The following is a 24187-nucleotide window of genomic DNA, read 5'->3' on the forward strand; positions in this document are numbered from 1 at the left end:
GTTGGGACGGTTGTCCGGCGAGGTGTCGGACACCGGGTAAATGAGCGGCGGGGTAGCGAGGGCGACTGGGCGAGGTGGTGTACTTGCCGCGAGTGACGCCGAGGGGAGGTTGAGAGAGATAGGAATGAGGAAGAGGAAAGAGTTGTGTGCAAAGGCTGTGGATGGAGATCAAAGCAAAGGAGGCGATGAAGTGAGGCACGCACCGCGCACGAGCGAGCACCTGGCAGCCGGTGTCGAGGAGGCTACGCAACGCGACTTCGCACACAGGGCGCAGCAGGTCCTAGGTCTCACTTCGGGCCTTGGCCCATTTAGGGCCACCAGGAGCAGCTCTGCTCCCAAGCCCTCTCCCTCCTCGCCCGCAGCCATTGCAGCGGGCTATGGAAGACCCTGGGAACTGGGCCGAGCCTCATGTCGAGTCACGTGAATTGCAGCTCATGTTTCGAGTCCGGTGAGCGAAAAGCCAGCGCATTAAACTTGGGCCCCGCATCCTCCGGACCAAGAGTCGGCGCCTCAATCTCCCTTTCCTGCCGGAGGGCGTCGCTCAGCTCCTGTCCTTCCTTCTCGAATCGATCGCCGACCTTGACGCTGTCGCCACGCCCACAATGGTCGACATAAAGGACTGGCTGCAGAATGCGGCATCCAGTGAGCTGACGGTCTGCGATGTTCTAGCTGACATTAGGTCTCGATCCCGGACAGGTCATCAAGCCCGACAGCTTGACATACCTCGAGGCGATGAATGCTCTTGAAGTGAGTACGACTGACAGCTGAGCGTCGAAGCATGTAGAGCTGACGGACAGATGATGGACCCCGCCATGGACTGGGGTGTCAACTTCAACCCGCACGGCGAGTTCGACCCACACGCTGCGCTATCGCCCGTTCAGGTCTGCTGGATCATGGACGAGATGGCCGCTCGCGAGGTTGCCTGGCTGCGGGGCGGAACGGTCGCGCAGACCTTCCTTACTTCATTGCACTACCACAACCCGTTGTCTCTGCAACCCAACGTCCCTGTGTCCGATCCCTCGTTCTACCAAGCGGAGGCCTCTTGCGCCGCCCTGCGCGCCTTCGTGCTCGCGTACGCGAAGGGCATTGAGGTGGCGTACTACGCCGTACTGGACAGTGGCGCAGTGCGAGATGGCGAGGACACATGGCTGGATACATATGGCGTGCCGCTCGAGACGACGGAGAGTATCGACGATGTGCGAGCTTACGTCTCCAGCTGCGCGCGCTGGCTCCTCAGCGGCGATCACGGGCCGGAGTGGGACGCCAACGCCTGGGTTCAGGTCGTCAACCGGCTCAACTTCCAGCTGACGTGGATGGATACGCTGAGTCTCAAGGTTGCTCGCCGGCCAGGCCCCATTCACCTCGCGCCCGAGAGTGCGAAGGTCGACTGGGCTTTCGACAACGTTGCGCCCTTCCTCCGCCAGAACATGCCCTTGCCGACGCTCACAATGCCAGGACATGCTGAGACGTGGGCAACATTTGCTCGCGCGATGGAGGACATGGAGTATGCGCGTGCTTTGTCGAAGCTCGATCTGCGCGAGCGCGAGATGGCACTTCTGCGAGGACGCGGCGAGATGCTGCCCGTCGTGCGAGCGCTATGGAAGGTAAGCTGGGCATCTTCGGCATTTCAGCTGACATCAGGTCCTGCTTGTTGACAACCATCCTGTGAATGAGATGATGGACGAGTGGCTCGATGATATCGGCGCCGAGGACGTCATGCCCACGATCGACGCGGCGATAGCGAAGGAGGATCGGTGGTCTTTCTCGTATATCCGGGACATCACTGGCGGGGTGAGCTTTCCGTCCATGCAATTGCAGCTAATCCCAGACTCTCGCTGCGACTTTGGGCTCAGCGCTGCAGAACCCAGCACGAACACGGAGAGCGTACGAACACTATGCCCGGACATGGACCGAGCAGGCAGCAGCCGCGACGCGGTTGACGCGGAAATGCCCTGCAGCTGCGCCGCTCATCAAGATTCTGCAGGCACGAGCGCTCGACTGCCAGCTGAACGCCAGCTTGCTCGCCTTCGACCTCGGACTTGTGGGCCACGACGAGCGCCGGATGATGTGGTGGTGGGTCGCGAAGGTGGCCGGGGCGCGCTCCGTGCTCGACGACGCATGGCAGGCGCGCTGGGCCGCGGCGTGGCTCAGCATCGCTTCGGCGATGGTCCTTGTGAGTTATCCAGTTGTGAAGCCGAACTAACCTGGCAGCTGTACACTGCCATTCCCGCCAGCAAGGTTTCCGTGCCAAAGAACCAGTTCATGCTCCGGCACAAGCTGGCGCTCCGGGGCGCCTTACTGAAGCCGTCATGGGAGGACTGGGCGGCCGCACGGAAAGCCCTCGACAGAGTGACAGTGAGTAGCTTACGCCCCATCATCAGCTAACGGACAGCCGGAGGAAGCACTCGAGCGCGCAGAGGAGTGGCTTGTGGACGGCGAGGAGAAGCTCGGCGAGGTCGAGAGCCGAACGCTGCGGACGACGTCGCTGCGGCAAGTCGCACACGCAAACGCAGCGCTGCTCGCCCAAGGCATCCCGCTCGTCTGGGACGAGGAGACGCGATACTCGATTCCGAAGCTGAAGCCAGCACAAACGCAAGACTAGGTGATTTATACCCGGCATCATTATCTCTGGCATCAGCACGACAGCATCACCAGCACCCTTCTTGATATAGTGTACACTAGTAACATGCAAAATGTAATGAACTCTCTATATAATGAAGCCAGCTTACGGCTTGACGACCTCGGCGGAGGTGGTGCCGTTGAGCGCAGCCTGCTCCTCAGCATCGGGCTTCGGCGCCTCCTTCTTCGCCTTGGCCGCCTCGGCAGCAGCGGCCTTCTCCTCCATCTCGCGTGCCTTCTTCTCCTCGCGCTCCTTCTCGATCTCGGCAATCTCCGCATCCCACTGCGGCTGGAGCGCCGCGATCGCAGCGTCTCGTGCGGCCTCGTTCTCCTTGAACCGCTTCCACTCGGGGCGCTGGGAGAGGCGCGCCTCGAGATCGCGGCAGAACTGGGCTCCGCGCTCCTTGGCATTCAGCATGTCAATCTCGATACCTGCGCTCTTGACGCCCTCGGCGACCTCGTCAAAGCTCTTCGCGCGGGCAATGACGGCGTTGAACTCTTTGCGCTGCTGCTTGTTCAGCTTGCCCACGGGCGCGGCGGAAGGCTTGAACTGCGTGAGGAGGAACTTGGTGTTGCCCCACGCGTTGTCGCTCCACTCGCCAATGTACAGCAGCAGCGGGACGATGACGGCGGCGGCATCCACCATCTCCTCGGCGAAGACACTGGGGTTGCGCTCCGCCGAGCGACCCAGCATAGCCGACGAGGCCCCAGTGGCCTCACACATGGCCTTCCAGTTCTCGTACCCCTCGCCATCTCCGTTCAGGATGACGTTCACGCCCCGCTCCTTGCCGAGGTCCACGACGGCCTTGACGCGCTCCCAGATCGCGGCCTCGCGCGGCCGCATGTCCCGCGTGCGCGCGTGCACGCTCAGGTTGCGAATTCCCGTACGCAGAATCTGCGCAGCGAGGAGCTGCGTCTCGGGCCGTGTCTGCAGGATGCGGATCTTGCACGAGACCGGGAGCGGGAGGTCCGCGATCAGCCGGCGGAGTATGTCGAGTAGCAGGTCGGGTGTTGAGAGCAGCGCCGCGCCCATGCCCGCATGTGTCGAGAAGGGCTTCGGACAGCCGCAGTTCAGGTCGAAGCCGGAGACATCCTGCGCCACCACCTTGGCGGCGGCGGCGGCTAGCCGAGGGTTCGAGGTTCCGAGCTGGAAGATGACTGGGATTAGCTAGGAGGCAGAAGGCAAGCTTACGGAACGGCTTCTCCACGGGATGCGTCGAGAAGATGGCTCCCTGGCCCTTCGTGTACGTGATGACTCCCGTCTCCGCTGTCTGTCAGTTACGTCCCGTTCTTCGCGAACTCACGATCGACCACGCGCTTGGCACCGATGATGGCCCGGTCCACGATCTCGGGCGACCACACGAGCCCGGCACCGTAGTAAAGGCTGAGGAGGCGGGTCGGCAGCGTACCCGTGCGGACCATGGGGGCGAGAACGAGCTTGCTGTTGTACTCGAGCTCATAGGCATACTTCTTCTCCGTCTCGACAGGCAGGCCCATGATCTCCCTCACGCGGGAGAGAACAGGCGCCGCCTCCTCGTCCGATACCTCGCGCACACGGGTCTCGGGGCCGGGATCGCGGCGCTGGTCCCGCTTCTGCTTCTTCGAGACGGGCGAGGAGCCCAGGGACGCAGTCGGGGAGAGGGGTCGCACGACGGAAACCATTTTGTTGACGAGTGAGGCGAGGCGCCGGAGCGACATTCGCGTTGGGTGAGGAGGAAGACTCAAGATTTCAGGTGGCAACTTTTCGGATCAGGGTGGAGGTCGGAGGTTGGTGGCGGAGGAATGGGGGTCGTAGGGCTGCATAGCGCTCATGCCCGCACGCTGCGCTATGCAAGTACAACATCCACTGGAGTGCGTGCGTCTTGTGTCGAACTTGCATCATGTCTTCTACGCATACATTGAGAGATCTTCAGCTGGGGTGTGAGATAGCTGCGCAGATATCGAGAAGGTGAATGCCTTGGTAGCTGCTTTGCGCCTCTCTGGGGTCCCCGGAGTGAACCGGCAATTAGCAGTGCCTCAATTGGCTCTCGACTTCATATGGCACCTGTTACATTCGAAGATTACAGACACGAAACCCAGCAGCGACAGAATATGGACGCGAGACTATGCGATTTTCTGGGAGTCAGCCGGAGTCATGGACAGGCAAGCTTACGTAGGAACCGTAGTCTTTATCCGGGTCGTACACCTCCCATCGCGAAGCGGGAAAGATCTGGGGTCAGCTAGGATCGATTCAAAGCAGCCTACATGTTTGAAGCGATTGTACCACGAACGCTCGACCACCTTGCCGGCGTGACTCTCATCCTTCTCCTTCGTGGCGTCCGATATCAGACGAACGTCGTCGTGGACGTCGAAGTTGAAGAGCGGGCCCGACTTGCCACGAGCTTTGTTGATGATGAAGTCGTAGAACGTGTAGTGATGCGGGATGATGAGGTCCTCCTGCCAGTCAGCTGACATACTGTTAAAGAAGCTTACCTTGATGTACATCAAGTTGTCGACACTTGTCCCTCGCAACTCTGGCACCTGGTTTCGGCACTTGCCGAGGAAGGCGCCGATATCGTCGCCTTTCTTGCACTCGACAACCTTCCTATGCCCGCTGCCGTCCCAGTACGAGTACGTGATCTCGATCACCTCATTCTTGATGCGCTCTTGCTCTGCGAGCCAGTTCTTGCGGAGCTCTTCCCGCATCTCCCGCTCTTGCGCCTCGCGCTCACGATCGGGGAGGAAGGACGTGTCGACATTCGGATTCTTGGACAGCTTTGGCCGCTTCGACTCGGGCTCGGACGCCTCCGTCTCCCCTTCCTCGTCGTCACCGAGGAAAGAAAGCTTGGACTTGGCTTTCCGTTTGTCCTTCTTGGACTTCTTCCCAGCGGTGCTATGCTTCTCCTGGGCGGTCTTCGCAGCTTGCTTGCGCTTCTCCTCCTCGATCCCTTCCTTTGTCTTCTGGAAGTCTTCGAGGGACACGAGACCGATGGTGGACTTCTTCAGCTGCTCGTCTACTGATTCGTCCACGCCGACGAATCGTGTGCCCGACGCATCATCCTGAGATTTCTGGACTGTCAGTTGGATCGGCTGGGCGGAGCTCACCGTCACGTTGTTGTTTTCGCGCTTCGAATCAACCTGGGGACGCGGCTCTGGGGAGCCGCCATGTAAGCTTAATACACCAAACAAGAGCCTCGAGTCTGCTTACTTCTTCCCGCGTTTCCGTCCCAGGCATCATAGCCGCTCACTTGGACTGGAATAGATGCAGTCTCAAGAACGTAGAGCAAGTCGTCGATCCCTCCAGAAAGTCAACAAAGGCCGGTTCCTTATGACGCTTGTAATAGTCACGTTTCAGACGCTTGTAATAGTCACGTGAAACGTATTAGGATTAATTACTAAAACGCCCCAGGGCGGGAGAAAATGGGGAAAATAAAGGGATAGAAAATTCTGGCTGAGCACGGTGGTGTTGTCTGACGAGCCACTGAATCAACACTGGGCAGTATCTCCTTCCTCTCTTTCCCGACTCTCCCTTCATACCCTCGTTCTTCTAATCCAAAAAAATGTCGCAGCAGGAGCCCGTTGCTACTTTCAAGCTCGTCCTTTGCGGTGACGGTGGTACCGTGAGTTTTGTGCTGAGAGCTGGTTTTCTCGATCAGCTACTGCAGTCTGTTTGTGTGACGTTGCTGACTTGTGCAGGGTAAGCATAGCAATCGCAACTTCTTGGGATCAGTAACTGACATCGACTTTTTCCACACGGACGCGCTCTGACCCGCTCTCTGATTTACGTCGTACTGCTTTCGCACAACAGGCAAGGTGAGTAACAGCAGCATCAGCTTTTGTTGTCGATGACGCTGACCATCTCAGACCACCTTCGTCAAGCGTCACCTTTCCGGTGTGTAGCTCTGAGCTTTATTGTTTCAAGATTGCTAACGGTCTCTACAGGCGAGTTCGAGAAGAAGTACATTGGTAAGTTTGCCTGCACTTGCTGTTGCCGCCACCTCTCTGGTTTCGGCGGACGGAAGCCCCATCACTCAAGACCTGCCGCTGATGCCCTACAGCCACCCTTGGTGTCGAGGTCCACCCCCTGAAGTTCCACACCACCGTTGTACGTATCCGCTCTCAACTGCCTATCGATTGAGCCTCCGTCTGCGTGAACTGGAGGCAATGGCGATGGGGCCTGCAGATTTGATCGGGCGACGGCAATCAAACTTGCGCCGATCGACTTGCCACCTGCCCTTCCCTTATTCGCCGATTCGCTCGCATCGTAATCGTCGCTTTCGTCTACGATTCTTTCCAGCGAACCACTTCGTGACGACAATTTCCCTCATGCTCAGCGACCTCGATCGGCTTACTGAGTGTGGTGCGCGGAATGACGTCGAAGCCTGAGCCTCCAATTCACCCAAAAATCGGCAGCCTCAATCTGATACCGCGACACGGTATGCTGACACCACCAGGGTGAGATTCTCTTCAACGTCTGGGACACCGCTGGCCAGGAGAAGTTTGGCGGTCTCCGTGACGGTTACTACATCCAGGGACAGTGCGGTATCATCATGTTCGACGTTACCTCGCGTATCACCTACAAGAACGTCCCCAACTGGCACCGTGACCTCGAGCGTGTCTGTGAGAACATCCCCATCGTTCTCTGCGGTAACAAGGTGGATGTTAAGGAGCGCAAGGTCAAGACTGGCAACGTCACCTTCCACCGCAAGAAGAACCTCCAGTACTTCGAGATCTCGGCCAAGTCCAACTACAACTTCGAGAAGCCCTTCCTCTGGCTCGCCCGCAAGCTCACCGGCAACCAGCAGCTCGAGCTTGTCGCCGCCCCCGCCCTGATGCCCGCCGAGGTCCAGGTTGACTCCAACCTCATGTCCCGGTACGAGCAGGAGCTCCAGGCCGCCGCTGCCGCCCCCCTTCCCGACGAGGACGACGCCGACCTCTAGAGTGGTTCATTACATGTTATACTTTCCTTCATTCCATAGCGCCATAGTGTGTCGTTGTGCCTAGCCGAGTCGATGAAATCTCTGCATATTGTTATAAGTGGAACGGTGTGTTCTGCATGCAAAATGTAGTAATGCGTGTAACAAGATCTACGTCTACGTCTACTTCTGCTCCGTGGCCGACGGAGACGGCGCCTCATACTCCTCACCCTTCTTCTTGAGTCTTGAGACGTGACGGTGAGGGAATCGCTCCTGGATGATACGCTGCTTGGCGAGCTCTTCCCGACGCTGCTTCTGGCACACCTCCCTATCGATGTCAATAGACTCTCCAACATACTCATTCCATTGCACTCACCAACTTCCGAGTGAAACGGCGCAGAAGGAGAACACCGCCCAGTTCGACGCCGAGGAAACGACTGTTGTCAGTGTCATTGACCTTCCATCAACGGCTTACCTCTAGTGCCAAGGAAGCGCACCGCTCCGATACCGACTCCCGTACCAATACCGTAGAGCAATGAGTTACGAACGCACGGGATGTTGCCGAGGTTCTTGAAGTCCTCGACAGGTCGGATCCTCTGTCGATGTCAGCATTCGGAATGAGCAGGTACAATACCTTGATCGCCGTCCAAGAGTCCTTGAAGATATTTCCAGTCCGCCTCTCGTCAGGTGGAAGCACGCCCGGAGCAGAGTCCGGGGTGATCGGGCTGTTTCCCGCGGGAATGTTAAGAATCGGCTTCGGCTCGTTCTCTGGTCGTCGGGTATCGTTGTCAGACATGGTGATGGAGGAAGAGGTTGTTATTACGAAGTGGAGATGGCGAATGGAAAAGAGCACTCGGCGGAGAATCCAGGCAAACGGTGGGACGGAGATCGCCACGGGTCCGCGCCCTGAACTTGGCCTGTCAGTGACGCGCTGCTGTACACAATCCGATGCTCCTCTGCAACACACCCAACGACAACACTCGAGACCTTGACGCAGACGATGGCGGCGACAGTGGAGTTATCAGAGCCACCGGCCACCGAACATGCTGCCACGCCCAGCTCCGATCCGACGGTGAACGGCTCCGCACCACGCGCCTCCACGTCGTCTGCGCACTCACTCGACCTTCCCTCCCTGGTACCACTGTCGCATGACCACGCCCTCCTCTCCTCAGCAACATTCGAGGTCGATGCCTTCCTTTTATCACGAATCCACATTCCTCTCGACGAGCTTCGGGGCGAGCTACGATCATACCTCGGTGTTCTGCGGGAAGAGCTTGTTCAGCTCATCAATGACGACTATGAGGAGTTCATCTCGCTCGGCACAGGGATGCGGGGTGAGAGCGACCGGCTGAAACGGCTACAGAAGCCGCTGGAGATGCTGAGAGGAGAAGTGGAGGTAGTGCGCGACGTGCTCGCGTCGCATCAGGACGCTGTGCAGGAGAAGCTCGATGAGCGAGCAACGCTGCGCGAGGAGAAGGCACTTCTAGAGCTTCTGCAGCGGCTCTTCGAGACATTAAACCGTGCTGAGTCTTTGGATACGGCATCGGATGACGCAGAACGGCCAAAAGCTGTTGCCCGTCTAGCAGGCGAGTACACGCAACTCGTGTACCTGCGCAACAAGGTGCAGAGGGAGGGCTGTAAGCTGGCCGAAGTCGCGGAGCCGCGCATCGACAAGCTGCGGTCACAGCTGAACAACGACCTCTCAACGCTTCTGACGACGGCACTGGAAGCCAAGGACGAGGCGCATATCCGCCAGTGCCTGCGGACGTACGATGTGATCGAGGCGTGGGAAGACGCCGAGAGCGTTGTCCGGGACGACGTCGAGACCTGGTGCAGGAGCAACATTCGAGCAGCCGCACTCTCCGACCCCGTTACTAGTCCCGACTCCCCGGTACCGAGTGCGCGGCGGCTAAAGCCCTCGACGCCGCTCGCTGTGCTCTACAACCGCGTCCTCGACCAAGTGGAGGTTTACCAGCCTCTGATCAAGATGGCACAAGCCCTCAGCGCGCACTTCGACTTCTTCTCGCGCGTGCTGTGGCCGGAGATCTCAAAGTCTGTCGTGGACAACCTCGGCAGCGTCATTTTCGCTGCCGGTCGGCCAGATGAGCTACACAAACACTACACGGCAACGCATCAGTTCCTGACACACTTCGAGTCGTACGCGCCAAGCATCGACGCTGTGATTGCTGTCCGCGAGTCGCCAGAATACTCTGCCTTCGAGCGAAGATGGCAGTTGCCCGTCTACTTCCAGCTGCGGTGGAAGGAGATTGTGACTGCTTTCGACTCTGCGCTGAACAGCACGACGGGAACAGCTACCTCACCCTGGCACTTGCCCCAGAGTCAGGCGGCGTGGACGGCGTTCCAGCGCTGCTGGGCTCGCGACATCTTCCTCCCTGAGTTGACGCACCGCTTCTGGCGTCTCAGCCTCCAGATCGTGTCTCGGTACGGACTGTGGTTGTCGAACCAGCTTATCAACTTCAAAGAGGACGAGGACGATGCGACACTCCGTTTCGCAGCCTCGGCGATCTCCGACAGCGATCTGCTCCTCGAGAAGATTGCGACACTGCCAGAGCTTGTCGAGCTCGGCGTCGACCTGCCCTTGTCCCTGTCCACCACACATTACGCTGAGCGCATCGTGCTCATACTCCAGAAGCGATGCGCGGAGCCGCTGAAGCTGGTTCGTTCCGTTGCATCGCAGTTCCGTGCCTCCGGAAGCAAGAGCAGCGGACCACCGGCGGCCTCTTACTTTGTCCCGCAACTGCTGAAGCCGGTGCACGCCTTCTTCGATGGGCGACCAGCGCTGAAGGCAAAGTACCAGGCGGCGTGGGCGGGCCAGGTGGCCGAGCACGTGATGAGCAACTATGCGCAGATCCTGGCGCAGGTGCGCAAGACAGAGGACCTTTTGCGGCGGCACCGCAAGACGCGCAAGGGCGGCTTCTCTCTGTTCGGATCGCAGAATGCGGCACAGGACGACGGTGCGGATGATGAGCGCTTCAAGGCCCAGATGCTGGCCGATGTCGAGGGACTGGCGGCCGACGCGAAGAGCCTCGGCGTCACCGTTGACAACATGGCCTCGTGGGCTGAGCTCAAGGACGTCGTCCAGCGTCCAGCGGAGTAGCGGAGACCTACGCATCTGTCATAACCCGAAGACATCTGCTTCATGATTTAGACAATACGGCTTCCGAGTCGGGAACCTTGGGAGTACGATCGGGATCCTCGGGTGATCCAGCGATCTCAGGCGTTCCAGTAGATAAACCTGTAGATGCACGTGCTGCACACCTGGCGATTGGCGTGCCGATGACGGCTGACAACGGCTGATTATGGCTTGGCGCGCCGATATCGGACACCTCGGTGTGAACCCCAAGCGGTGAAGTGGTTTGCGGGTGGCGCGTCCATGGGCACAGGAACGGGCCGAGATCTGCAGATCATTGTGCATGCCCACATGTGCCCAGGTGTCATCTGCACTCGTCATTCGCTGATTGCACAGATGGACAGTGGGGGTTGAGGTGATTGTGCAGTGGAATAAATCGGCCGATTGCGGATGAGCAAAACCAAATCTGCGGGAAGGACCGCCGTCAGCCCCCGTGCTGACGCAGACACGTGGCTATCTCCCAGCCAAAATTCGGCGCTCAGCGGACTGGCCCCTCTCCCCGCATCAGTGGCCGGGCGACCCGCACAGAAACGCGCAGCCGCACTCGTAAGTTCACGTCGTCGCAGCCAATGGTCTCGCACCCCCGCCACCGACACATCGGCCCGCCTGCACCTGGGGCCAGAGAGCGGTGATTAAACCTGTACATGCACTCGGCATGGCGCACGGCACACACGGTTTACCCCTACCTCGCCACGGCAGAGAACGGCGAGTATCGCTAAGTCAGGAAACCCGTGGGGGTGAGTGGGTCAGACAAAGCGATCCAGTCGAGTCACCCAGAACCCGACACGGCAACCTAGCCAGGAAACGAGACAATCGCCGTGGCGGCGACAGGGGCAACATTTGGGCACCCCGACGCCATCCGCTCGTCGGGTCTGCCAAGATCTGCAGTCGGGTCCGGAGGTGCGTGAGCGGGAACGGCAGGGGGTGGGGTGGGACGGGGCCTGCATTCGTTATGCAATGCGGTTAGTCGCGGCGCTCACGGGCGTCCTGCTCTGTGACCAGCGTGTTCTGTGTGGGAACCAGATTTTTATCAAGATTGTATAAAACAATCTCGATAAGCCGGCCCGTTCTCGTCAGTCACCTTCGACAACCGACCACTACCACTACCAACCACACCACATCTCTAGGAGCAACGTTACTCCACCCCTACTCCTCTCTTACTTTACTCCGAACCCAACCCACGCCACAATGATCCACTTCCCCGCCGAGGTCGTGAAGCAGCTCCCGTTCACGAAGTACACGATGCTGGCGCAGATGGCGGCCGAGCACGACGACATGCTCCCGCTCCCGATCCCCAAGGCTGCGCTCGCGCAGGCCCTCGAGCTGGCCGACTGCATGCTCGAGTCGCCCATCTTTGACGAGCCGACCAAGTCCCAGGTCGGCGCCTGGAAGGCGCTCCTCGTCGAGGAGGCCGGAGACTGGTACCGCACCAAGGAGGCCCTGGGCGATGTGCCCATGTACCGCGTCCTTCTCGGCATGCAGGAGGAGATCACCCAGCTCCGCCACCAGCTCACGATGGCCCAGGGCCGTCTCGATGCGCTCGACGAGGCCCGCTTCAACCACGCCCGCAAGGTTGTTGGTCTCCCGCCCAGCCGCTCGCGCCCGGGTTCGCCGCCCCACGCTCCCCACGCTCCCCGCTACGCTACCCCCGCCGCTATCGACCGCCTTGGAAGCTATGGTCTCCGCGACGCCCTCGAGGCGTACCTCGACGAGCAGCCTCCCGAGGAGGCCAGCAAGGAGAGCATGCGCGCTGCCCTCAAGATCTGCTGCGGCGTTGATGCCTAAGCAATCTTCTCAACACTCCCGCCTCATCACCGCATAGAATTCCAACGTTGTATTTGTATCAAGCCTGTCTAGGGCATCTCATATCTCATATCCTCATACTGGTGCCCAGCACCGTCTCATGCCTCATGTAATGATCTCTCACTGTTCACCTATGTCTTGCTGCATCGCTTCCATCCACTTTGCCTGAGTCGAGAGCCCCCAGCTGATCCAGATACCAGCTTGCATCCGCTCGCCATATCGCTGGACGCTGGAACCACACAAACTTTCATGCAACACGGCGCGCGATGACCGATCTGGCCGATCTGGACCGATGAGGCACCAGGGTCGCCACCAGGCGTGCTCAGGTGTGTTCAGGGTGGTATATGAGTCGCCACCCAAAAGGACACCGGTGGACATTGGGCTGATCTCCGAGCGCCGATTATCGGCGATGGTGGTTCTGAGACAAGCGGTTTGGACGCCATTGCGTATAGAGGGGACGTTCTTCAGGCAACGGGGGGAGGATTCAGTGCGTCACAGGTATTTCTGGCATACCGCCGAAAGCTTGTCGTCAGCAACTCTTCCCAGAGCGGAATGGGTTACGCATAGACGCCTTCTGTTGCTCTCATCGTCGGTTATGCTCAATGGCGTCTTCATCTCCGAACGTCGTAAAGAGACTGCTGCTCTCCAATATGATGTACACAGGTGTTAGACCTCTATGTAGGTGTGCCTAGGAATTAATGGGAGCGATATCACCATCCGCATAGCGACAAGTGCAAGACTTCACCCTGCCACTCGATTCCACCTCTGGCACTCACAGCACGTGCAAGAACGAAGCGCCCCGTGCACCGTTCGAATTCCAGCGGTTCAGTGTCAGGCGACTGTTTTCAGCATTTTGGCGCCGGCTCCGATCGGCGCAAGCCGCCGGACCCGACCGGCTACTTGACGTCCATGCCTTGGGGTTTCTTGGACACTACACCTCTCTTTGCATACTCACCTCGACCACCACGATGGCGGCCAGAAACTCGGTCCTCATCCTCCCCTTCACCTCGGGGATCCTCAAGGACCCATCCTCCCTGCTCCCGGTTATCTTCGACGCCGCGCAGGAGCCAACAGAGTCGCTCACTGTCGTCTTCTCGACTCCCGGATCAGGAAAGCAGCTCTACGCCGAGCTCCGGGAAGCTCCCAAGGCGCACTTTGAGGAGCTGCAGCGCTTCCTCGGCAAGGTTTACGCTGCTCTTGCTGCGGGACAATGGACGGCGAACCGTGTCCTGCTCAACGTCGAGGTGCGCTTCGACGGGGAGCTCGGCGACTGGTCCGAGAAGCTGCAGGCTTTGCCGGACGAGGTCGTCCGACTCGAGGGTGAGTTACACGTATGATCGGAGCTAACTGCCAGACCACGAGGACCTCGGATGGCGCATTGTCGAGGCCGGTGCTTCGAACGCGAAGCGACGAACGATTGCGTCACGCAAACTGCCAGGTGACGCCAAGCTCGCCCCCTGGACGCCGGTGGGTGGGTACCCCGTGTCGGCGATCGGGGGCACGTTTGACCACCTGCACGCCGCTCACAAGATTCTGATCAACATGGCGCTGTTCGTGAGCGAGAAGCGGCTGATTGTCGGTGTCATGTCGCCGGACCAGCTGAAATCGAAGAGCAACGCGGGCGTGCTTGAGGATCTTGACACGAGGATTGGCGGCGTCAACGCCTTCCTGAAGCGGTGTGGGCCGGGGGATATCCAGCTCGACGTCGTCGAGATCCAGGACGCACTCGGACCGACGGCGTGGGATCCCGAGATCGAGGCCCTCATCGTGTCGCGGGAGACCATGTCTGGGGGAGCGTACGTGAACAAGGTCCGCAAGGAGAAGGGCCTCGGCGAGCTCGACATTCTCTGCATCGATGTCATCTCCAGCATCGTCGCTGAGGAGGCCGGCACGACGGTCAACCTCTCCGAAGCGGACGGGGAGCAGCTGAAAGAACTCAAGATGGGAAGCACGGCGATCCGCGGCTGGATCGCTGAGCAGAAGAAGCAGCACGACCTCGAGGAACGGGTCAACAAACACTAGGGAGCAGGGTAATACATGGTTACAGTATGCAGGATATATGCGATGATGCGTGTGGCTTCTGATTGATGGACCGACTACGTGAGGCCGATCTCGCGCGACTCCTCCAGGTCAAGGTCGATGCCGTCCGTGACGAGATTCTGCGTGTCAGCGTCGTCTCCGTAACTCCAAGCAGTAACTTACCTCCGGCTTGAACGCCCACTTGTCGAAGACGTCGACGATGCGCGCCCACTGGTCCGTCGAGATGTTGCGGATGATCTCGTCAGGCATGACGGGCTCGCCCTTGTACCCATTGTTGGGCGTCATGATCTTGTCGATGAGGTTGTCCGCGCCGAAAGCGAGAGCGGGCAGCGCCTCCTCGAGCGGCACCGTCGAGCGGACAAACATCTTGCGCAGGATGTAGTCCCAGCTCTCGCGCTGCGCAGCAGTCACGACGGGGTGCGCCTTGGGGATGAGCTCGATGCCGAGCAGGTGCGGGCGCAGGAGGCGCGTGTCGGGCGGGCTGCTGCGACCGCCCGAGGTCAGCGCCTCCCGAATGGGGTAGAAGTCGCCCGCAAATGTCGGCGTCACCCTGCCCGTCGTCGTGCCGCCGAGCCACCAGCGAGCAATTGTCCGCCGCTTCGTGAACTCCTTCTCCTCGCCGGCCACCTCCTTCAGCTTGCCCTTGCGCAGGGCGTTCTTGTCCTTGACGCGCTCGGAGGCGTCGGCAGGGTCGCGGATGTGGTGGAGCGGAGGGAGAGCACGGACGTCGAAAAGGGCGTTGGTCAGGACGGACAGCTTGCAGTAGTTGGTGCCGCCGAGGGGAGCCATGATGCGCTGTTCGTTAGCTCAGTAGGGAATAGAAATACTTACGTCGTAAATACTCCTCGTGACGAGGAGAGCGAGTCGAACACGTCCCCACTCCCAGATCCATCCGCGCTTGCCCTCGGCGTTGCTTGAGGTCGCACTCAGAATCCACTGGTTAACGAGCTGGTCACCGAAGACGGCGTCCGGAATCGTAGCGACGAGGGTGATGGGCGGAGCGGGAGCGTCCCACGGTCGCTTCGTGCCCTCCAGAGGACCCTTTGACTCATCGTATACCTCCAGGTGCTGAGCGACGAGAGGGTCCGACAGAATCGACGCCGCCGTGGGCCAGTGATAGATTGTGACGGGAGAAATGCCGAGGTTCTCCTGCAGATGTGAGGGGTAGACTGTCCGCTTCAGATGCCTCAGGCCAGTCGGGGGCTCGGCCCCAGGCTCGGGAACATCGTCCATCTCCCACCTGCTTGGGGGGAGCAGATCCGGGTTAAAGCCAAACCCTCGCCAGAGCGCTGAGACCTTTGGGTCGTTGGCAACCACGAACTTCGGGGTGGTGACCGAGGCAGGCTTGGCGGGCGGCGCAGCGACCTCGCCGTCTTCGTTCGCCTTCGCCTTTGGCGGTCGTCCCTTCGACTTCACGACTGGCCGCACAATGTCGTCGGTCTCGGATACATCCCACGGGGGAAAGTTGAAGTCCATGGCTGTTCCTCGTCTCCGCTTAATCTCGGAAGCGACCGGGCCGACAGGCAGACCCTTCTCCTTCTGCTCCTCGACGGTGCGCTTCCAGTCGGCGGAGGTCGTCTCGTCGTTTCCTCCGGCAAGAAGCGCTCGTGTTGTTTGTCCTGGTCCGCAGTAGGCATCAATGACAACCTCGTTCTTCCGTATTCCGAGCTCGCGGACGAAATCGTTGGCGAGACCTTTGTTGGCGAGGGTCACGCGCTTGCCGCTCTCGCGCGAGCCGGCACCTTCGCCGCGAGGGCTCTTCATCCAAACCGTGTTGCCCCATTCAACGGCCGGCGGTAGCGGTGGTAGTCGTAGCCGAGGCATGGCGGAGCTACTATCGTGGAGTTGTCAGACAGTGCATCGACGCCGACCGAATGAGAGGGCACCCGAAAGTTGAGTTGCAGCAGGAAATTTGTCACGTGGTAGGTGGAGGTGTGCAGTACGTCACCACTGCAAGTGACTGCGATCCACTCGATCCACTCGATATCCGCGCATTGTCTTTGGTGATCGCGACTATCAGAACGATCTAACGCTCTAACGCTCTCTACACAAGCACGCCATGCACCTAACACCGTCACCTTCCCTAACATCTCCACCTCGCCCCTCCCCACTCACACCTCATCATCATCGACGGCTAACCTTCACTTCCTCTCTTACTCGCTTTCGCGCGCCATGCTCTACTCCGCTTACCTGCAGACCTTGGAGCCTCCACACTTCTACAGCGAGGCGGAGGAGAGTGACTTTCACCATTCCGTTCGTGCCTTCCTTCGTCAAGTGTCAAGGGGAGACGATGAGGATGTCACCAACGCCGCTGCCGACCTTGTCGAGTCTTTGTTCGACTGGTTCCCGCCGCTGGGCTTGGGGCTACAAACCCAGGTCGCTGTAGAGACGCCAGTGACGTCTTCCTTTATGGGGCTCAATGTCTTCCGTCCGTCTCTGAACTCGCTCCGGACCGGCACCACGGAAAGCGTACGTCAAATTAACACCGCCTTTACTCATGCTGTTCCAGACTTGGGATACATACTCCATCCACTCGTCCTCAACGGCAGGGTCCCCAATTAACTTTTCCGCACCTGACAGGCCAGGTCAAGGAGAACAAGTCCTTGGAGTTCCTGAGCTTCGCCTCACAGCCTCGACCAAGACGGAAAGTAAAGAAGGGGTCAAGCACACCTGGCGCCTCGCAACGCTTATCATCCACGTGAAACACTACAAGCTTAACTCTCGGCTTCTTGCGGGCAGCCCTAGAGCGCCGACAGGTACCCAGACAATCCTTGCAGCCCTGTCAGAGGCTACAGGACTACTTGCAAAGGCTTGGATGGAATGTGGAACCTTCTGGAGCATGATCATGGTCAACTCCCAGTTCAGCCGCTTGTGCGTCCTTGATGTACGAGGAGTGAGGGAAGACATCGATGGCGTAGGTGCCACCCCGATGACTGAAGCTGACGTTAAGCCCGTCGCACATGACAGCCCTGTCGTGTTTACGATGGCGCTGGAGGTTTCACCATGGCTGTTACATCAGCACCCCAATGGACGTATTGACCTTTCTACTTTACTGGGAAGAAAGGTTGTGGATCCGCACCTTCTCCTCTGCCACGACATGATTTACAGTTATCACGCTACGGCTCAACCAGTATATGAGCCGCAGAATGGGGAGTACTCGCTCAACCACGAGTCGATGGCTATACTCTGGGGGTCTCTCGTTCGCGCGATTAATCTCATCGGTAAGATCCCGATGGGCGAGCCACTGCGACGACTCGAAGCTTCAAGCGAGGCCCTCAAACTCTACTCCAGGCAGCTCCTGTCGTGCTCGCAGGACGTGGTTGTTTCATGCGTGACACCGGCTGGTGATCCGAATCCGAAGCTGCAAACCCGGGCACCAGTAACACCCGAAACATTGGAACCGCTGCCGGAGCCACTGATCCGCCTCCATGACACACGTGAACAGCGTGCCGTGCCCAGTGCCGGGATTGGTCCCAACCGTGAGTTGAGTCCTTCAGCATCTCGTGAGTTGTACCACTAACGTCACTAAGGTGTGGCTGTGGGAACGGAATCTGCTGTCGATCGCGGAAAGACCAATCCTGAGTTGCGGACCTGGCTCAACGACGTTTCCCTAGTTGGAGGGGACGCAGTGACCGAGCCGCTGGACGACGACAGTGAAGCTGCAACCATTCCCGCCCAGCCGGAGACTAGCCTGGTGCTGCGGTTTGTCACCAGTCAAGAGATGGACATTTTGGAGCTGCTGCGTTTCGGCGATGTCGCTGGTGCTCAACGTCGGGAAGATCAATCCTTGCTCTCGCCCTGTCTCGACTGTTGTTGCATCGCATGAGCACGCCCTGCCCCGGATCCAATCTACCGCCGAATCATTATCACCTCATCATCAGGAGCTACAGCGCCAAAGGACAGCCTACCAGCCCTGTGGCCCTTATGACGAAAGTATGGAACCTCAGATGTAAGCATTTACTACCGAAGGCGTAACAAAAGTGCGGTGCATGTGTAACGTTCTGGCTTTTGGTTCGAACAGCTGTGCTGGCCAGAACCTGCACGATTACCGACGTCACAATGGTGAGACAGGAAAACAAAGTTGCGACGGGATAGCTACGGGGAAGGTGAAATGATCCTGGCATTAGCGTGGGGAAGGTACTGCAGGCACTGTCGGTGTTTGTGGGTGACACTCTGCGCTGGGCGATCGAGGCATCGGTCAGATTCCTGCGATCGAGGTATTCACTCAATCGAGATCGCGAGCAGCAACTGGGTGATTGGGCGGAGTGCGGCGGAAGGGGTCAGGTCAGTACAGACGCGTCTCGCTTCCTCTGGCAGCGTACTGAGATCACGTCAGACGCGATGCAGTCCCTTCGCCAGGCTGAGGCAGTTGTCAGATGAGGAGACCGTAGAGGATTGACCATAGTGGTACTGGAAGATCCAGGCCTGGTGCAAGGGACCGCCTCCGCTCACAAGGCTAGGACCAAGGAGGAAGGGGGCGACCCAAACGTTCCATTTCATTGCAATGAAGTGGGTTTGAGGTCTGTAACGGATCGTCACTGTTGGGAGCTGGAGTGCGTACGATCGGACAGGTGGCTCCCACAGGTCTCCAACTCCTGTCTAAGTTCTCCGTGCCATGCCATTAGCGAATCACACATTGAGATGCCATCTCGCATGTGCCTACCTCCATCGTGTGTGCGAAGTGAGAAGAGTGGGAGCGGCATCTGGGGTGCACGAGGAGCGGAGTGCCTGCATGCCAAGGGGGGGGGCATCGATGTACCTGGGTGCTGAGGACTTGGGTGATTAGTGGACGTTGGGCGCGCTGGTCGTGTTGGGCACTCGAACCCTGCAGGTGCCCGAGGGCTACGTAAGGGATCGATGAGCCCTAGGGGAAGTACAGAGCTTAAACTGGTCGCGGCAAGCAGTCTGCGTCAGCACTGTGGTCGGAATAACTCTCACTACCGTCGACCATATAGGGATTGTATTGCAAGCTCAGCGAGAAACTCTATTCCCGACTGATTCTGCACTTTCGTAGCTTCAGTCGCAGCGCCGCACCTAATCACGCACCGACGGTCCTTGAGGCTTTGAGGCCCCGGGCCTTATTGATTCACTTCGCAGGGCCGCGGACGCCGGAGGCGTTGTCGGTAGCGCTTCCAGCACCGCCAAGTCGTTCACCGTGAATTCCCAGTGACTACTCGGCGCCGCCGAAGGTTTAGGCGGGGCGGAGGTGACTCTCTGGAACAGCGAAGACGACTGAATAAGATCTGCACTTGCTCGTTCCGAGCCACTGCCGTACCACTCAGATCTGTCGTTCCTACTTCATCGGCTGATTTATGCGATTTGATGACCTCTTCACAGTAGTTTGGCCGGACCACGAGGCAAGAGAGAAAGGCAGCGTGCGCACTCCCTTTCTCTGCCGGGTCTAGCGATGAGCAGATACATCGGGTTGGAGAGCAGCGTTACTGAGTGGCGGTGGTGTCACCCATGAAGAGAGGGCGAGAAGGCGTTCCTGAGGCTGCCTTCAACGGTCCGAGCCGGTTTTGCAACAGTGTGCTATAGGGATGAGCGCAGACCTTCCGAGTGCATTGTTTCGAGAACAGCATCTCAATGCAAGGAACAGGCGCGGCCAAGGTACGCAAGTTTAGCCGGCAGCCAGGCCTCGTGAGCCTCATGCCCGTCCATCGTCCTGTGGTGATCGCGACCAATTCTGTTAACATGCGTAAGGTGCGACAATGCCGGCTGTCTGACGGCGCTGCCAGCGCCTGTTGCGGGCAGCGGCCAGGAGGTGAACAGGAGCGCAAGGGACGAGGAAGGTGCGACGATTCATGCTTGCGCAATTCCTGCAAAGCATGTACGCAACACGCAATGCAAGTAGAAAGGAACGGGGGATGTACGCACGTCAAAAGCCTGAGCCTCTCGGTACAGCCGCGACCACTTCGCTTGCGGGTGCGTCTTTTTTGTCCACTGCTGGCTAGAGTTGCATTCCCAGAAACGGCCAGTCTTCTGCTCCTTGGCAGAAGGCTGCGCGGCCCGAGACAGCGCAGGCGTCCAAGGCCTTCGAATCCTCGATTCTCCGACCAGGTCCCCCCGCTGGTTGTGCCGATCCCTTGCTCGGCGCCGATACGAGGCTTTCACCACGTCAGCTGCGGCGCCGACTTACGAGAGCCAGACGTCCCATCTCAGCCCGCGGAGCCCGTCTATTCTTTGTCCACGGCATCGCGGGCGCCGCGTGTGCTGCACGCGCTGCACGCTCTGCCTGGGCCGTGCGACCCGAAGCGAGCAGGCGTCGCGCTCTTGTCTCACCTCGCAATTCGGAGCATTTCGCACCACGCAGACTGCACGAGGCGAGCTCTTTAGGTAAAAGGTTGACAACTTGGCCACGAGGTCCCGCTCGACTGGCGAGCTGGTGGCCGTGCCGCCCCTTCGCTTCCTTCTACATTTACTGAATCCGAATCATCTGCTGGCGACGGGTCGTCGAGGGCACGGATCCTTGCCGGCGGTGACTCCTACGACGGCAATGCATATCAAAAGGGCCAGCGGCGTCCCCACTTCAGCACTGAGCTCTGTCAGTAGGACAGCGGTGGGGTTATTGGGTATGGTACAGCGCCACTTTGAGGTTGGGATGGCGCCTGTCCTGCGCCGGCCCTGTGTTACCATGGGTTGTTGTTCGGCGCACCCTGCGCCAGTCTGTGCCGTGTGCGCCGGCCCATGATTCCAAAACTGAAAGGACGAGACGGTAGATCATAGCGCGGAAAGCAGAACAACAGCCATCAGATAGGCTTGGCAGGTCGGTGGCTCCCCTTGCGCCACGGCCCAAAGTTTTGTCGTCAAGTATATCCAACTCGATGCCCAACGTCGGGACAATGCTCTCGCTGCGGGCTGGTGCTGCAATCAAGCTGCTCGGTCCCCGACAACAACAGGTCCAAGGTCCCGAGAGCCCCGCTTTAGGTCGCTAGCACCGAGCGCAACGCACGGCCCGGCTAACGGCCCTCAAGCACAAGTTGTCTGGCGAGCCTTTGTCTACAGCGTAGAAAGCCTCATCGGCGGTGAGACACTTTAGCGGCCCAGGCGGGTACGTGAGCGTGTGCGTGGCTGGCATGTGCGTGTGCGTCGGATGTCTCTCGCTGGCAAGGTACTGGGTCGTCGGTCCTGTGCAGGAACAGGTGAGTTCGAGGTACATGGTGAGCATGGCGCACGGTTTGTTTCTTTACGATCTCCCATCCAGCGTTCGTATGCAGCTGTCGTACTGCGTCCTCTTCTTTGCTGCGACCCTCACGGGCTGACCTCCGTTTCCACCTCCAGCTCTCGAGCCCCAAAGACTTCAGCACACCTGAAGGACCATCTCCAGCGTCCCTTCCGCATATCCGCTCGCCAAACGCCTGTCTCGGACCAAAGTCGAGCGGCCAGGGCTCTGTGCGCCTGTGCGACCGGAAGCGCCGCCGGGGCAGACAGCGCCGGCAGAGCCGGCATTGGGCGAGAGCGTGCTTTAGCGCGCAGCGGCCGAATTGAAGGAATTCAAGGAGATGCGCTGTTCCATATTCCAATTGCTCTGCCTGTTCTATTCGGGTCTGCATCTCCGTCCTAGTTCCAGTCAGACATCAAACACGGCGCTTTGCTCTGTCACATGCAATGGACCGAGGCGCGCCGGGGGGGGGGCGCCCTGCCGGCCGAGCCCCGATGACGAAGATGACGGTATTCAGAGAAGTGTCAGAAGAGGGGACCCGATTCCCGATAGAATTGTTGGGGTCGCGCGGGGGCCGGATGAAATGCTGGGCCTGCCGCTGGGTCCTGCTGGGCCTTTGTCTTGCAGAACCATTCAATGCCTCTGGCCGCACACCCGTCGCGAAACACAGGGACGCAAAACACACTGAAGCCATCGAAAAGCTTGGGTGGGACTGGCATCTGAATTCAAGCGTGCGCTTTCATCAGAACAGTCTGTGACAAGAACATTGTTCTAGACGCGCACGTACACCTACTTAGGCGTCTGTACGGGAGGTGTTCGATGCGAGTACGTGATATACGAGAGATTGTATGGCGCCACTCTGCTTGTTCACTAGTGTCCCAGTCCCTCCGCGAGTTAAAAGTGCGCCAGAACACAACACGCGCTTGGGAGCAGAGCACGCGCACACAAACACGCCCAGCAACGGCTAGTCGGAGATGTGTTTCGAAGGGAGGCTGTCGGTCGCAGCCCGTCGTGGGACCCTGGAGCAACGTAATGAGCATTGGGACCTGGCGAGAAACTCCCTCGACCGCTGGAGTAACAGAACAAACCCTATCTCCTGCTGCTGCCATTCTTCCTGACGTTGAATCCTGAAAGACCTGGTGTCCTGACTTCGTGATCTCCTGGATTTCTCTTTGCTTCACTGTCGCCTAGACCCTGGCTTGTCTCTTTTGGCCGCCGCCGCCCGCGCGCCCGGAGCCACAAAGCCGCCACGGCTTCGGGCTTCGGCGCCGCTGCTACTCCTGTTCTGCACATTCTGAAGGGTCGCATTGGGTGCACAAGTCGGTTCCTGCTGTTTGCACCCTAGGAGCGTTTACAGCTCGCACTGGGGCTACTCTGCTTCCTGGCGTAACCCAGATCAAGTGCCTGCAGCTTCTCCAAAGCCCACAGCAGGTGGTGAACGCCGTCAGACGTTGCTCGCCCTCGGCGTCCTCGCTCTGTGGGTCTAACGGGTCCGTACAGGTTCTGGTCCAGGGGAAATCATGCACCCTTACGAGTCCCAACAACCCGCCCGCGCTGCTCGTCGTCATCTTGCTTGTGATCCTGTGCTTTCATTCACCTCTCACCCTCGCTGCACCCTCACGCATACCAGTCCCTGCCCTGGCCCCTTGCCCACGGTCCTTTCCCTTGCTCGTCGTGTACTCTTTTGATCCTCGATCCTTCTTTCGATTAGCCTGGCCAAACGTCGAAGACTAAGACGACACCTTGTCTTGGACATAGTACCTAGTAGCCTAGTACCTGACTGGGGTTGGTGTTCAGCCAGCACTAGGTCTAGTGCGAGTTACGCACACTCGAAAGTTAGCTAGAACAGCCGCTCAGATACAGAGATTACCACTCGACTGTATCTCACATACACACACCGCACTCTAACTCTACTCTGGGATCTTTGAGTACATCATCACTACTCCGGCCGGCACCCACATACCCACGACCCCGTCTAGCGTTTTGGCGTTCCACTTACTCCGGCACCTCCGCATCGCATCTTGCAACCACAAAATATCGCATCGAACCCTCCCGTTCCTCCCTTCAGCAGAATCCACCACCGCTCTCGCCGTCGCCGACCACGCACCACCGGCGTCTGAAGTTCCAAAGGGGAACGAAGGAAGACACCAGGACACCTGCTTGTGATTCCTTTGTCCGGTTTCGATCGCCGAAGTCTCAACCTCTCACCCTCTCTCCGCGCACTCGCTCGATTTGGTCCTTGCGCACGGACTACCGACCCCCTGTCGCGAGATACCGAGGACGACAGTGCGAGTCGCGATCGATCTGCTCGTTCTTCTTTCTCTCTGGATCATCGACAAGGAAGGCAGGACCAAGCGATAACTCGACCACAACATCCGTTTACAACATCCTTTGATCATCGCTCAGTCCCTTCCTCCGACTTTTCGTCACAGTCAATTCACTATCCTTACAATCTTTACGACACAATCGGCTATCCCGCTATCTCGACGCCAGCTAATAACAAGCGCATCGTCGTCG

The 24187-nt window shown here is 59.0% G+C and overlaps 10 protein-coding genes across 10 annotated transcripts; 6 read left to right on the forward strand and 4 right to left on the reverse strand.

Annotated features, from left to right (window-relative positions):
• Nucleotides 1-40: 40 nt before the first annotated feature.
• On the forward strand, nt 41-2602 carry A1Q1_00833 (uncharacterized protein; the record flags this gene model as incomplete). Its single annotated transcript, XM_014325733.1, has 8 exons — nt 41-420; nt 461-642; nt 680-747; nt 798-1604; nt 1642-1791; nt 1862-2173; nt 2235-2355; nt 2403-2602. The coding sequence occupies 8 exons, from the start codon at nt 41-43 to the stop codon at nt 2600-2602; spliced, it is 2220 nt and encodes a 739-aa protein (XP_014181208.1).
• Nucleotides 2603-2725: 123 nt separating this feature from the next.
• Nucleotides 2726-4281, reverse strand: A1Q1_00834 (uncharacterized protein; the record flags this gene model as incomplete). Its single annotated transcript, XM_014325734.1, has 2 exons — nt 2726-3777; nt 3924-4281. The coding sequence occupies 2 exons, from the start codon at nt 4279-4281 to the stop codon at nt 2726-2728; spliced, it is 1410 nt and encodes a 469-aa protein (XP_014181209.1).
• A 486-nt stretch (nt 4282-4767) lies between these two features.
• A1Q1_00835 (XAP-5-like protein) lies at nt 4768-5836 on the reverse strand (the record flags this gene model as incomplete). Its single annotated transcript, XM_014325735.1, has 3 exons — nt 4768-4838; nt 4890-5736; nt 5807-5836. The coding sequence occupies 3 exons, from the start codon at nt 5834-5836 to the stop codon at nt 4768-4770; spliced, it is 948 nt and encodes a 315-aa protein (XP_014181210.1).
• Nucleotides 5837-6158: 322 nt separating this feature from the next.
• Nucleotides 6159-7538, forward strand: A1Q1_00836 (RAN small monomeric GTPase; the record flags this gene model as incomplete). The annotated part of the gene is made up of 5 exons (XM_014325736.1): nt 6159-6218; nt 6463-6490; nt 6541-6564; nt 6657-6703; nt 7053-7538. 5 exons carry the CDS (start codon nt 6159-6161, stop codon nt 7536-7538), a joined length of 645 nt encoding a protein of 214 aa, XP_014181211.1.
• A 159-nt stretch (nt 7539-7697) lies between these two features.
• On the reverse strand, nt 7698-8310 carry A1Q1_00837 (uncharacterized protein; the record flags this gene model as incomplete). The annotated part of the gene is made up of 3 exons (XM_014325737.1): nt 7698-7842; nt 7891-7951; nt 8067-8310. 3 exons carry the CDS (start codon nt 8308-8310, stop codon nt 7698-7700), a joined length of 450 nt encoding a protein of 149 aa, XP_014181212.1.
• Nucleotides 8311-8514: 204 nt separating this feature from the next.
• A1Q1_00838 (uncharacterized protein) lies at nt 8515-10632 on the forward strand (the record flags this gene model as incomplete). The annotated part of the gene is made up of 1 exon (XM_014325738.1): nt 8515-10632. The coding sequence occupies one exon, from the start codon at nt 8515-8517 to the stop codon at nt 10630-10632; it is 2118 nt and encodes a 705-aa protein (XP_014181213.1).
• Nucleotides 10633-11853: 1221 nt separating this feature from the next.
• On the forward strand, nt 11854-12450 carry A1Q1_00839 (uncharacterized protein; the record flags this gene model as incomplete). The annotated part of the gene is made up of 1 exon (XM_014325739.1): nt 11854-12450. One exon carries the CDS (start codon nt 11854-11856, stop codon nt 12448-12450), a length of 597 nt encoding a protein of 198 aa, XP_014181214.1.
• A 986-nt stretch (nt 12451-13436) lies between these two features.
• Nucleotides 13437-14490, forward strand: A1Q1_00840 (pantetheine-phosphate adenylyltransferase; the record flags this gene model as incomplete). The annotated part of the gene is made up of 2 exons (XM_014325740.1): nt 13437-13788; nt 13907-14490. The coding sequence occupies 2 exons, from the start codon at nt 13437-13439 to the stop codon at nt 14488-14490; spliced, it is 936 nt and encodes a 311-aa protein (XP_014181215.1).
• A 74-nt stretch (nt 14491-14564) lies between these two features.
• Nucleotides 14565-16332, reverse strand: A1Q1_00841 (uncharacterized protein; the record flags this gene model as incomplete). The annotated part of the gene is made up of 3 exons (XM_014325741.1): nt 14565-14627; nt 14671-15303; nt 15361-16332. 3 exons carry the CDS (start codon nt 16330-16332, stop codon nt 14565-14567), a joined length of 1668 nt encoding a protein of 555 aa, XP_014181216.1.
• Nucleotides 16333-16680: 348 nt separating this feature from the next.
• A1Q1_00842 (uncharacterized protein) lies at nt 16681-18334 on the forward strand (the record flags this gene model as incomplete). The annotated part of the gene is made up of 3 exons (XM_014325742.1): nt 16681-16977; nt 17018-17987; nt 18039-18334. 3 exons carry the CDS (start codon nt 16681-16683, stop codon nt 18332-18334), a joined length of 1563 nt encoding a protein of 520 aa, XP_014181217.1.
• Nucleotides 18335-24187: the final 5853 nt, after the last annotated feature.

The sequence above is a fragment of the Trichosporon asahii genome, assembly GCF_000293215.1.
Source record: "Trichosporon asahii var. asahii CBS 2479 unplaced genomic scaffold scaffold00035, whole genome shotgun sequence".
Lineage (NCBI taxonomy): Eukaryota > Fungi > Basidiomycota > Tremellomycetes > Trichosporonales > Trichosporonaceae > Trichosporon > Trichosporon asahii.